Here is a 14813-nt window from a genome sequence, read left to right on the forward strand (position 1 = left end):
GACACAGAGAGAGAGACAGAGAGAGAGACTTAGAGACAGAGACACAGAGACACAGAGAGAGACAGAGAGAGACAGAGAGAGAGACAGAGAGAGACACAGAGACACAGAGAGAGACACAGAGAGAGAGACAGAGAGAGACACAGAGACAGAGAGAGACACAGAGAGAGAGACAGAGAGAGCGAGAGAGACACAGAGACACAGAGAGAGACAGAGAGAGAGAGCGAGAGAAAGAGACAGAGACAGAAAGAGAGAGAGAGAGACACAGAGACACAGAGACACACACACAGACACACAGACACACACACACACACACACAAAACACACAAAACACACACACACACACAGAGACAAAGAGTTGTCTTACTGAGTCGATGACTGACTCCATGAACTCCGGGAGGTTGGAGAAGGCGTGGATGTCATGGTGACTGTTGCTGTTGTTGTTGTTGTTGCTGTTGTTGTTATTGTTGTTGCTGCCGCTGTGTGAGGTGCTCTCTATAGAGAGGCATGGAGCGGTGGCCTGGTAGTGATGACCTCGGCTCTCTGAACTGGTACGACCCCCCCAGCTGGAGAAAGGAATGATCTGAAAGAGAGAGAGAGAGAGAGATATGAATGTTTACTGTTCATTTCTGATTGTTCCATTCTTTTCCCACAAAATATTTCTGATTCCAAAAAAAGCCCCATTGTATTGAATTGAAAGAGAGAGAAAGAGAAAGATTCCCAAACCTTCCATAACAAAGCCATCACCTATAGAGAGATGAACCTGGAGAAGAGTCTCTCCCCTAAGCAAGCTGGTACTGGGGCTCTGTTCACAAACACAAACACACCACACAGAGCCCCAGGACAGCAGCACAATTAGACCCAACCAAATCATGAGAAAACAAAGAGATAATTACTTGACACGTTGGAAAGAATTAACAAAACAACTGAGCAAACTAGAATGCTATTTGGCCCTGAACAGAGAGTACACAGCGGCAGAATACCTGACCACTGTGACTGACCCAAAATTAAGGAGAGCTATAACTATGTACAGACTCAGTGAGCATAGCCTTGCTATTGAGAAAGGCCGCCGTAGGCAGACATGGCTCTCAAGAGAAGACAGGCTATGTGCTCACTGCCCACAAAATGAGGTGGAAACTGAGCTGCACTTCCTAACCTCCTGCCCAATGTATGACCATATTAGAGAGACATATTTCCCTCAGATTACACAGATCCACAAAGAATTCGAAAACAAATCCAATTTTGATAAACTCCCATATCTACAGGGTGAAATTCCACAGTGTGCCATCACAGCAGCAAGATTTGTGACCTGTTGCCACGAGTAAAGGGCAACCAGTGAAGAACAAACACCATTGTAAATACAACCCATATTTATGCTTATTTATTTTATCTTGTGTCCTTTAACCATTTGTACATTGTTAAAACACTGTATATATATAATATGACATTTGTAATGTCTTTACTGTTTTGAAACTTCTGTATGTGTAATGTTTACTGTTCATTTTTATTGTTTATTTCACTTTATATATTCACTTTATATATTATCTACCTCACTTGCTTTGGCAATGTTAACACATGTTTCCCATGTCAATAAAGTCCTTGAATTGAATTGAATTGAAAGAGTGAGAAAGAGAGAGAGAGAGAGGGGGAGGAGATAGAAAGAGAGAGAGAGGGGAGAGAGAGAGAGAGAGAGAGAGAGAGAGAGAGGGGACGGGGGGGAGAAACTCCCCAAATACAGGTGTGCCAAGCTTGTAGCGTCAAACCCAAGAAGACTCGAGGCTGTAATCGCTGCCATATTTGCATATGTGTCTCAACAAAGTACTGAGTAAACTAAACTGTAGATGTGATATTTCCAGTTTTTTTTTGTTGCTGGATTTGCTTTGTCATTATGGGGTATTGTGATGTCATTATGGGGTATTGTGATGTCATTATGGGGTATTGTGATGTCATTATGTGGTATTGTGATGTCATTATGGGGTATTGTGATGTCATTATGGGGTATTGTGATGTCATTATGTGGTATTGTGATGTCATTATGTGGTATTGTGTTTAGATTAATTGATGAAAAATAACTACTTAACTCCTAGCCAGTGGTGTAAAGTACTTAAGTAAAAAATACTTTAAAGTACTACTTAAGTAGTTTTTGAGGTATCTTTACTTTACTATTAATATTTTTGACTACTTTTACTTTTACTTCACTATATTCCTAAAGAAAATAATGTACTTTTTACTCCATATATTTTATCTGCCACCTAAAAGTATTCGTTACATTGTGAATCTTTAGCAGGACAGGAAAATGGTCCAATTCACACACTAATCAAGAGTCATCCCTACTGCCTCTGATCTGGAGGACTCACTAAACAGAGAACATCCCTGGTCATCCCTACTGCCTCTGATCTGGAGGACTCACTAAACAGAGAACATCCCTGGTCATCCCTACTGCCTCTGATCTGGAGGACTCACTAAACAGAGAACATCCCTGGTCATCCCTACTGCCTCTGATCTGGAGGACTCACTAAACAGAGAACATCCCTGGTCATCTCTACTGCCTCTGATCTGGTGGACTCACTAAACAGAGAACATCACTGGTCATCTCTACTGCCTCTGATCTGGAGGACTCACTAAACAGAGAACATCCCTGGTCATCTCTACTGCCTCTGATCTGGAGGACTCACTAAACAGAGAACATCCCTGGTCATCCCTACTGCCTCTGATCTGGAGGACTCACTAAACAGAGAACATCCCTGGTCATCCCTACTGCCTCTGATCTGGAGGACTCACTAAACAGAGAACATCCCTGGTCATCCCTACTGCCTCTGATCTGGAGGACTCACTAAACAGAGAACATCCCTGGTCATCCCTACTGCCTCTGATCTGGAGGACTCACTAAACAGAGAACATCCCTGGTCATCACTACTGCCTCTGATCTGGAGGACTCACTAAACAGAGAACACCCCTGGTCATCCCTACTGCCTCTGATCTGGAGGACTCACTAAACAGAGAACATCTCTGGTCATCCCTACTGCCTCTGATCTGGAGGACTCACTAAACAGAGAACATCCCTGGTCATCCCTACTGCCTCTGATCTGGAGGACTCACTAAACAGGGAACATCCCTGGTCATCCCTACTGCCTCTGATCTGGAGGACTCACTAAACAGAGAACATCCCTGGTCATCCCTACTGCCTCTGATCTGGAGGACTCACTAAACAGAGAACATCCCTGGTCATCCCTACTGCCTCTGATCTGGCAGACTCACTAAACAGAGAACATCCCTGGTCATCCCTACTGCCTCTGATCTGGAGGACTCACTAAACAGAGAACACCCCTGGTCATCCCTACTGCCTCTGATCTGGAGGACTCACTAAACAGAGAACATCCCTGGTCATCCCTACTGCCTCTGATCTGGAGGACTCACTAAACAGGGAACATCCCTGGTCATCCCTACTGCCTCTGATCTGGTGGACTCACTAAACAGAGAACATCCCTGGTCCTCCCTACTGCCTCTGATCTGGAGGACTCACTAAACAGAGAACATCCCTGGTTTGACAACGAATGTAAAACAATTAGAAAACACCAAAGACAAATGTCAAATGAAAAACATTAGCAGCAAAAACAACCCAGAGCTTTGAAACTCTGAAACATACAATGAAACGCAATATACAAAATACATTGAATAATACCAGTAAGACACTTGATGAAATTGAAAACAGTTCTGGGACGGAACACATCCACCAAAAAAAAAACAGGCCAAAATCTTTGCTTAACTGACTTAAAAAAAGCATTTGCCACAAAGGTATATTCTTCCAGATTCTCCAAAGTGGGCTTGATGGTCTATGATAAATAAAATAAATAATCAAAAGTATGTACACAGAAAACAAGTGTGCAATAAAAATCAAAAACCAAATAACATAATTATTTTCATAACGTTGAGGTGTGAGACAAGGCTGCAGTTTGAGTCCAAACCTTTTCAACATTTATATCAATGAATTAGCAGACATGTTGGACCATTCTCCAGCCCCAGGACTCATACTATTTAACACAGAGGTACAATACCTGCTATATGCTGATGACTTGGTTCTTCTATCACCAACCAAAGAAGGTCTTTAACAGAACCGTAATATTATTGAGCAATATTGCCATAATTGGGCCCTGGCAGTAAAAAAAAAAAATCCCCAAAAAACAGATGTCAGAAACACAAATATAAATTCAACCTGAACAACACCATAAATGAACAGTAAAAATGACTCATACTTTGGTCTGTCCATGTCTGCATCGGGAAACTTTAATATGGCAGTGAATGCAGTCAAAAGGAAAAGCCCGCAGAACATTGTATGCAACAAATAATGAAAATATTCAAAAGCAATTCCCTATTAGAATTTGTACCAAAATATTTGACAGCGTTTTCCTACCAATAGCTCTTTACAGAAGTGAGATTTGGGGGCCACTCAATAAACTGGACTTCAAAATGTGGGTCAAAAATCCAATTGAAGCATGCAGAATTCTGTCAGAAAGCCCAGAGAAATACACCAACTAACGCAGAATTCTGTCAGAAAGCCCAGAGAAATACACCTACTAATGCAGAATTCTGTCAGAAAGCCCAGAGAAATACCCCAACTAATGCAGAATTTGGTCAGAAAGCCCAGAGAGACAGAGAGAGAGAGAGACAGAGAGACAGAGAGAGAGAGACAGAGAGACAGAGAGAGAGAGAGAGAGAGAGAGAGAGAGAGAGAGAGAGAGAGACAGAGAGAGAGAGAGAGAGAGACAGAGAGAGAGAGAGAGAGAGAGAGAGAGAGAGAGAGAGAGAGAGAGAGAGAGAGGGAGAGACAGAAAGTGTTGTTGGAGCGAGGTGAGAGAGAGGGAGAGATAGAGAAAGGGAAGTTAAAGTTGGCAGGAGGGTGGCTGTGGTGGTGGTAGTGGGCAGGGGGTTGCACAAGGAGGTCACAACACACACAGTGAGATAAGGGCGATTTCATCACTTCTGTGAAATAGACCCCCAGATGTTTCCTCCTCCTACACACAGACACACACACACACACACACACACACACACACACACACACACACACACACACACTCACAGGTAGTGCAGGCTGTCCCCTCAGCTCATTTTCTGTTGACATCAGCAGCAGCTCAATCTCCTTCACCCTCTTCTCCTTCTCTGGGTCCTCCTCACTATAATGTCTCTACAGGGAGAAAGAGATGTAGAGGGAGGGAGGGAGGGAGGGAGGGAGAGAGAGAGAGAGAGAGAGAGAGAGAGAGAGAGGTTTATACCGGGTATTACAGTAATGTTATCACATATTTCAGATGTACAGATGTACAGTTGGTACTCTAAATACAAACTTCTAAACTGATAACACTTGTAATGTCCCTATGTTCAGAACCTTTGATTGTTCATTCATTCACACCTGAGTCATTCATGAAAAGGTTTTCAATTAAATACCATGAGCACATTTTGTTTGCACCCAAACCCTCCCGGTCGGTAATTTGATCATGATTACTACAATTTTAGATAGTTGGCCGGTAGACTGATCTACCACATCTGTTTTGCTGCAGATGACTGACATAACAAGAGGAAAACTGCTGAGGCACAACCAAATGTAGAAATTGCACCTTGTGTATTCTACTATTCTAAAACTTTATTTACAAAAGGGGGCCCTGATTTATTCCAATAGCAAAAAATACAAGATATACATTATAAAACAGTAATTAAAAAAAATACTGAACACAAAGTAAATAAATAAATAAAAATAATAATTTCTCCATAAGTTAACATGAACAAAAAATAAATAAAAATAATAATTTCTCCATAAGTTAACATGAACAAAAAATAAATACAAATAATAATTTCTCCATAAGTTAACATGAACAAAAAATAAATAAAAATAATAATTTCTCCATAAGTTAACATGAACAAAAAATAAATAAAATAATAATTTCTCCATAAGTTAACATGAACAAAAAATAATAATAATAATAATTTGTAAGAATTTTTTAAATTTTTTAATTTGCCACATCGTACAAGCTTACCTTTCTCTGTGACTAGTCAACTGATACAGTCTCTGTGCTTGAAATTCATCAGATCACAGTATATCAATGAAATTTCAGATAATGAGTGGAAATATATTATACAACCCAAGGTATAGCAGCAGTGTATTCAACATCGTACTTCTAAATGGTATAGTCCTCTTTCCATTTTGTCCTGTTTGAAACACACTGGCTGATGGAGAATGATGATGTGGTATTTACAGACATAGGATTTCATTTATAATGTACAAATAAACAAATAAACAACAACAGTTTTCAAACTATTTATGTTTTATTTTTTTTATGATCTAAACTCTAAATATAAAATTATAAACTGGTAAAACTTGCAACATTCAAAACTGTTCATCGTTCATTTATTTTGTTTGTAGTTATCTTTCACCAAACAACTATTTATCAAAAAAATGTCAGTTTACTGTGGAAATATAATGAGAATATATATAATATATAATATTGGTTTAGTCACCAAAACAACAACCAAATGACATCTCCTTAATGTAGATATTTGAACAAACGGTCCAACAGCCAATTGTTTTTAGATAAGTTTCAAAATTGCCCTTTTGAATGTAGTATGTAAATTACAGAACATTACACTGTTTTCACATTAGGCAGTACACTTCCACTACCCATTAAAATGGACTGAACATCAAAATGTCCATCATTTCTATCCCGTGGGTGATCTAAGATGAGATTATTTAAAGATAATCAACACAGGGAAATGAAAGGAACATCATGTTTAATAGCGTCAAGCCCAGTCTGGAGCATCTTTACATAGGAACTCATCAACATCTCAGGAAATATCCTCATTGTTTTATGCCATCTGATCATTTATCACTCCAGTGTTAATCTGCAAAATTGTAATTATTTGCCTACCTCCTCATGCCTTTTGCACACAATGTATATAGACTCTTGTTTTCTACTGTGTTATTGACTTGTTTATTGTTTACTCCATGTGTATCTCTGTGTTGTCTGTTCACACTGCTATGCTTTATCTTGGCCAGGTTGCAGTTGTAAATGAGAACTTGTTCTCAACTAGCCTACCTGGTTAAATAAAGGTGTTCTCAACTAGCCTACCTGGTTAAATAAAGGTGTTCTCAACTAGCCTACCTGGTTAAATAAAGGTGTTCTCAACTAGCCTACCTGGTTAAATAAAGGTGTTCTCAACTAGCCTACCTGGTTAAATAAAGGTGTTCTCAACTAGCCTACCTGGTTAAATAAAGGGGAAATAAAATAAATAAAAAAATGCACCTGGGGAAAAACCTTGTGTCCAAGCCTGGCATTGCATTGCATGTCTCATCCATGGCCTGACTGAGGGCGGTACACTCATAGGGATGGCAATCATACATCTCCCACCTGTGTTGTAATTGTGTATTGTATTTTACAGTATTGTATTTATGTATCGTAGTGGTTAGCATGCCAAGAGTGTGCAAAGCTGTCATCAAGGTAAAGGGTGACTACTTTTAAGAATCTCAAATATAAAATATATTTTGATTTGTTTAAAACCTTTTTTGGTTACTACATGACTCCATATGTTACTACATGATTCCATATGTTACTACATGATTCCATATGTTACTACATGATTCCATATGTTACTACATGGTTCCATATCTTACTACATGATTCCATATGTTACTACATGATTCCATATGTTACTACATGATTCCATATGTTACTACATGATTCCATATGATTCTACATGATTCCATATGTTACTACATGACTCCATATGTTACTACATGACTCCATATGTTACTACATGATTCCATATGTTACTACATGACTCCATATGTTACTACATGACTCCATATGTTACTACATGATTCCATATGTTACTACATGATTCCATATGTTACTACATGACTCCATATGTTACTACATGATTCCATATGTTACTACATGACTCCATATGTTACTACATGATTCCATATGTTACTACATGATTCCATATGTTACTACATGATTCCATATGTTACTACATGACTCCATATGTTACTACATGATTCCATATGTTACTACATGACTCCATATGTTACTACATGATTCCATATGTTACTACATGATTCCATATGTTACTACATGATTCCATATGTTACTACATGACTCCATATGTTACTACATGATTCCATATGTTACTACATGATTCCATATGTTACTACATGATTCCATATGTTACTACATGATTCCATATGTTACTACATGATTCCATATGTTACTACATGACTCCATATGTTACTACATGACTCCATATGTTACTACATGATTCCATATGTTACTACATGACTCCATATGTTACTACATGACTCCATATGTTACTACATGATTCCATATGTTACTACATGACTCCATATGTTACTACATGATTCCATATGTTACTACATGACTCCATATGTTACTACATGATTCCATATGTTACTACATGATTCCATATGTTACTACATGATTCCATATGTTACTACATGACTCCATATGTTACTACATGATTCCATATGTTACTACATGACTCCATATGTTACTACATGATTCCATATGTTACTACATGATTCCATATGTTACTACATGATTCCATATGTTACTACATGATTCCATATGTTACTACATGATTCCATATCTTACTACATGATTCCATATGTTACTACATGATTCCATATGTTACTACATGATTCCATATGTTACTACATGATTCCACATGTTACTACATGACTCCATATGTTACTACATGATTCCATATGTTACTACATGGTTCCATATCTTACTACATGATTCCATATGTTACTACATGATTCCACATGTTACTACATGACTCCATATGTTACTACATGATTCCATATGTTACTACATGGTTCCATATCTTACTACATGATTCCATATGTTACTACATGATTCCACATGTTACTACATGATTCCATATGTTACTACATGATTCCATATGTTACTACATGATTCCATATGTTACTACATGATTCCATATGTTACTACATGATTCCATATGTTACTACATGATTCCATATGTTACTACATGATTCCACATGTTACTACATGATTCCATATGTTACTACATGATTCCATATGTTACTACATGATTCCATATGTTACTACATGATTCCATATGTTACTACATGATTCCATATGTTACTACATGATTCCATATGTTACTACATGATTCCATATGTTACTACATGATTCCATATGTTACTACATGATTCCATATGTTACTACATGATTCCATATGTTACTACATGATTCCATATGTTACTACATGATTCCATATGTTACTACATGATTCCATATGTTACTACATGATTCCATATGTTACTACATGGTTCCATATGTTACTACATGATTCCATATGTTACTACATGATTCCATATGTTACTACATGATTCCATATGTTACTACATGATTCCATATGTTACTACATGATTCCATATGTTACTACATGATTCCATATGTTACTACATGATTCCATATGTGCTATTTCATAGTTTTGATGTCTTCACTATTATTCTACAACGTAGAAAATAGTCCAAATTAAGAAAAACTTTGGAATGAGTAGGTGTGTCCAAACTGTTGACTGGTACAGGAGGTGTATGTTGTTTTAATGTTATTTATTATTCCTATTTATTATGATTATTTATTTGTATTGTAAAGTACAGGTCTCTCTTGTAAAATAGATGTTTAATCTCAGTGTGACTCCCTGTTTAAATAAAGGTTAAATAAATAAATAGGCCACTGCCAATATACAGTTTTAAAGTGTTCAAATAAATAACCAATATGCAGAAACAGTTTGTGATATATATCCTAAACATAACATTTACTATCTACACAACAATAGTATCATATTAAACAAGCACCTTATAAACTCCACACACCAAAAACCCTGTTGTTTTGACAAGTGGTAATAACAGAGGGGACAAGTGGTAATTACAGAGGGGATATAAGCTGTTGAAACTACCACAACTCAAAAACCACATGGAAACTGGATATATTGTTACATCACTGGTTCAAGGAGAACCTGTAGAACTGTAGAGATATAGAGATGTAGAACTGTAGAACTGTAGAGATATAGAGATGTAGAACTGTAGAGTTGTAGAACTGTAGAGATGTAGAACTGTAGAGATATAGAGATGTAGAACTGTAGAGATGTAGAACTGTAGAACTGTAGAGATGTAGAACTGTAGAGATGTAGAACTGTAGAACTGTAGAGATGTAGATATAGAAATGTAGAACAGTAGAGATGTAGAACTGTAGAGCTGTAGAACTCTAGAACTGTAGAGATGTAGAACTGTAGAGATGTAGAACTGTAGAGATGTAAAACTGTAGAACTGTAGAGATGTAGAGCTGTAGAACTGTCAAACTGCAGAACTGTAGAGATGTAGAACTGTAGAGATGTAGAACTGTAGAACTGTAGAGATGTAGAACTGTAGAACTGTAGAGATGTAGAGCTGTAGAACTGTAGAACTGTAGAGATGTAGAACTGTAGAACTGTAGAGATATAGAGATGTAGAACTGTAGAGTTGTAGAACTGTAGAGATGTAGAACTGTAGAGATATAGAGATGTAGAACTGTAGAGATGTAGAACTGTAGAACTGTAGAGATGTAGAGATGTAGAACTGTAGAACTGTAGAGATATAGAGATGTAGAACTGTAGAACTGTAGAACTGTAGAACTGTAGAGATGTAGAGATGTAGAACTGTAGAACTGTAGAGATATAGAGATGTAGAACTGTAGAACTGTAGAACTGTAGAGATGTGGAACTGTAGAACTGTAGAGATGTAGAACTGTAGAACTGTAGAGATGTAGAGCTGTAGAACTGTAGAACTGTAGAGATGTAGAGCTGTAGAACTGTAGAGCTGTAGAACTGTAGAACTGTAGAGATGTAGAGCTGTAGGACTGTAGAACTGTAGAGATGTAGAACTGTAGAACTGTAGAACTGTAGAGATGTGGAACTGTAGAACTGTAGAACTGTAGAGATGTAGAGCTGTAGAACTGTAGAACACAGTCAGCTACATTTTGGAATGTTGCATTTTGATATGTGGGTTACCACAAACGCAACACTGTTTTGTCAGTCGCTCATCAATTATCACTTCACAGGCGCTAGAATGAACAGCTACTGTTTTATAGGCTCCTGACCAACAGGCTGTTATTTTGTGTGATTTATTGAGCTGATCTTAACTTTTTTTGTACATAATGTTTCCGCCATTGTTTCCTATGTCGAAACAGCTTCTGGACATCAGAACAGCAAGATATTCTACTTCAAGGAGACAGAGAAGCGGGACATACTGCTCACCACGGACCAGGACCTGAGGCTCAGAAGTAAAAGAGATGACGCAAGAAAGGCCGACCTGGGGAACCCTGATGAAACTACGTCGGCAAGTAAATACCCTTCGTTCTATTAGCAAACGTACAATCACTGGAGAACAAACTGGATGAGCTCCGTTAGAGACTATCCTATCAATCACTGGAGAACAAACTGGATGAGCTCCGTTAGAGACTATCCTATCAATCACTGGAGAACAACCTGGATGAGCTCCATTCGAGACTATCCTATCAATCACTGGAGATCTATCAATCACTGGAGAATAAACTGGATGAGCTCCATTCGAGACTTTCCTATCAATCACTGGAGAATAAACTGGATGAGCTCCGTTAGAGACCATCTTATCAATCACTGGAGAACAACCTGGATGAGCTCCATTAGAGACTATCCTATCAATCACTGGAGAATAAACTGGATGAGCTCCGTTAGAGACTATCCTATCAATCACTGGAGAACAACCTGGATGAGCTCCGTTAGAGACTATCCTATCAATCACTGGAGAACAAACTGGATGAGCTCCGTTAGAGACTATCCTATCAATCACTGGAGAACAAACTGGATGAGCTCTGTTAGAGACTATCCTATCAATCACTGGAGAACAAACTGGATGAGCTCTGTTAGAAACTATCCTATCAATCACTGGAGAACAAACTGGATGAGCTCCGTTAGAGACTATCCTATCAATCACTGGAGAACAACCTGGATGAGCTCTGTTAGAGACTATCCTATCAATCACTGGAGAACAACCTGGATGAGCTCCGTTAGAGACTATCCTATCAATCACTGGAGAACAACCTGGATGAGCTCCGTTAGAGACTATCCTATCAATCACTGGAGAATAAACTGGATGAGCTCCGTTAGAGACTATCCTATCAATCACTGGATATCTATCAATCACTGGAGAATAAACTGGATGAGCTCCGTTAGAGACTATCCTATCAATCACTGGAGAACAACCTGGATGAGCTCCGTTCGAGACTATCCTATTAACGGGACCTGAAGAACTGTAATATTCTATGTTTCTTGGAGATGGATAATATACTGTCCATCTAGCTGGTTTTTATATCAGCAGGACAGAACGGCAGTTTCGGGTAAGCTCAAGGGGGGGGGGCAACAGCTGGTGCCCAATTTCTAATATTAAGGAAGTCTGGAGGTTCTGCTCACCTGAGTTAAAATACCTCATGATAAGTTGTAGACCACACTATTTAACAACAGAGTTTTCTATGGATTACAGGCAACATCCGCACTGAGCTAAAGGCTAGAGCTGCCGCTTTCAAGGAGAGGGACACTAATCCGGACTCTTATAAGAAATCCCGCCACAACCTCTGATAAGCCATCAAACAGGCAAAGCATAAATACAAGACTAAGATTGTATCGTACTAAGCCGGCTTTGACGCTCGTCAGATGTGGCAGGGCTTGAAAACTATCACGGAATACAAAGGTAAACACAGCCGTGAGCTGCCCAGTGACGCGAGCCTACCAGACGAGCTAAATGCCTTCTATGCTCACTTCGAGGCAAGCAGCACTGAGCCATGCATGAGAGCACCAGCTATTCCGGAAAATTGTGTGATCTCACTCTCCATAGCCGAGAGTGAGTAAGACCTTTAAACATGTTAACATTCACAAAGCCGCAGGGCCAGATGGATTTACAGGACGCGTACTCAAGAGATGGTAACCTGTCTACAACACAACAGTGGTAGGCCTGATCACTGACGACGATGAGGCAGCCTATAGAGAGGAGGTCAGAGAACTGGCAGTGTGGTGTCAGGACTGCAGCCTCTCCCTCAACATCAGCAAGACAAAAGAGCTGATCCTGGACTACAGTCGACGAGGCTGTAGTCGGAGCGGGTCGAGAGCTTCACGTTCCTCTGTGTCCACATCACTAAGAATATATCATGGTCCACACACACCAACACAGAAGAAGGAATGACAATGCTTCTTTCCTCTCAGAAGGCTAAAAAGATTTGGCCTTCAGATCCTCAAAAAGTTGAGAGCATCTTGACTGGCTGCATTACTGCTCTCTCTGTTCTCTCTGTTCTCTCTGCTCCCTCTGTTCTCTCTGTTCTCTCTGTTCTCTCTGTTCTCTCTGCTCTCTCTGCTCTCTCTGTTCTCTCTGTTCTCTCTGTTCTCCCTGTTCTCTCTGCTCTCTCTGCTCTCTCTGTTCTCTCTGCTCTCTCTGCTCTCTCTGTGCTCTCTGTTCTCTCTGCTCTCTGTTCTCTCTGCTCTCTCTGCTCTCTCTGTTCTCTCTGCTCTCTCTGTTCTCTCTGCTCTCTCTGCTCTCTCTGTTCTCTCTGCTCTCTCTGCTCTCTCTGCTCTCTCTGCTCTCTCTGTTCTCTCTGCTCTCTCTGCTCTCTCTGCTCTCTCTGCTCTCTCTGTTCTCTCTCTGCTCTCTCTGTTCTCTCTCTGCTCTCTCTGCTCTCTCTGCTCTCTCTGTTCTCTCTGTTCTCTCTGCTCTCTGCTCTCTCTGCTCTCTCTGTTCTCTCTGCTCTCTTTTATACATGATCCACTTTTCATTTTACATGAAGGCAGGGCCCCAGGTGAGTCGGCACCAGGCTCACCCAAAGCCCTCTGTTGCTCACATGTTTTTGAGCCATGTTTTTGTTTATTAATTATCCTGAGTTTTCCCCGACTTCCCAGCATAAGGAGCTCATAGATTCAAGCGCAGCTGGGAATTTTATTGATAGAGTGTTCGCCCATAGTTTAGGGATCCCCATTGTTCCTGTGGATATGCCCTTCCCAGTTCACACCCTAGATAGTCGACCATTAGGGTCAGGGCTGATTAGGGAGGCCACCGCTCCACTGGGCATGGATACGCAGGAGGGTCACAAGGAGAGAATCAGTCTCTTCCTTATTGATTCTCCTGCGTTTCCCGTGGTGCTGTGCATACCCTGGTTGGCCTGTCATGACCTCACTATTTCGTGGCAACAGAGGGCTCTCACAGGGTCACGAAACTGCTCGGGGAGGTGTTTAGGGGTTTCCGTCGGTGCTACTATGGTGGAAAGTCCAGACCGGGTCTCCACCGTGCACATCCCCACTGAATATGCCTATTTGGCTCTCGCCTTCTGTAAAAAGAGGGCGACTAAATTACCACCCCATCGATGAGGGGATTGTGAGATAAATCTCCTGTTAGACGCAGCACTTCCCAGGAGTCACGTGTATCCTCTGTCACAGGAGGAGACGGCGGCTATGGAAACATATGTCTCCGAATCCCTGGGGGCAGGGGTACATTCGGCCCTCCACTTCACCTACCTCCTTGAGTTTCTTTTTTGTGAAGAAGAAGGATGGAGGACCGTGCTTCTACACCTGCATTGCTTGCTGTTTGGGGTTTTAGGCTGGGTTTCTGTACAGCACTTTGAGATATCAGCTGATGTACGAAGGGCTATATAAATACATTTGATTTGATTTGATTTGATGGAGGTCTGCGCCCGTGTATTGACTATCGAGGTATCAAT

The 14813-nt window shown here is 40.1% G+C and overlaps 1 protein-coding gene across 4 annotated transcripts in view; it reads right to left on the reverse strand.

The window, feature by feature from the left end:
• Positions 1-14813, reverse strand: part of myb (v-myb avian myeloblastosis viral oncogene homolog) — a 69220-nt gene that overhangs the window by 14274 nt on the left and 40133 nt on the right. For all 4 annotated transcript variants that reach the window (XM_031836731.1, XM_031836733.1, XM_031836730.1 and 1 more), the window contains 2 exons: positions 5078-5182; positions 365-580 (listed from right to left, as the gene is read on the reverse strand). In XM_031836731.1, the coding sequence (XP_031692591.1) occupies positions 365-580; positions 5078-5182 (321 nt within the window). The remainder of the gene's footprint in view (positions 1-364; positions 581-5077; positions 5183-14813) is intronic.

This window comes from Oncorhynchus kisutch, linkage group LG12 (genome assembly GCF_002021735.2).
Source record: "Oncorhynchus kisutch isolate 150728-3 linkage group LG12, Okis_V2, whole genome shotgun sequence".
NCBI lineage: Eukaryota > Metazoa > Chordata > Actinopteri > Salmoniformes > Salmonidae > Oncorhynchus > Oncorhynchus kisutch.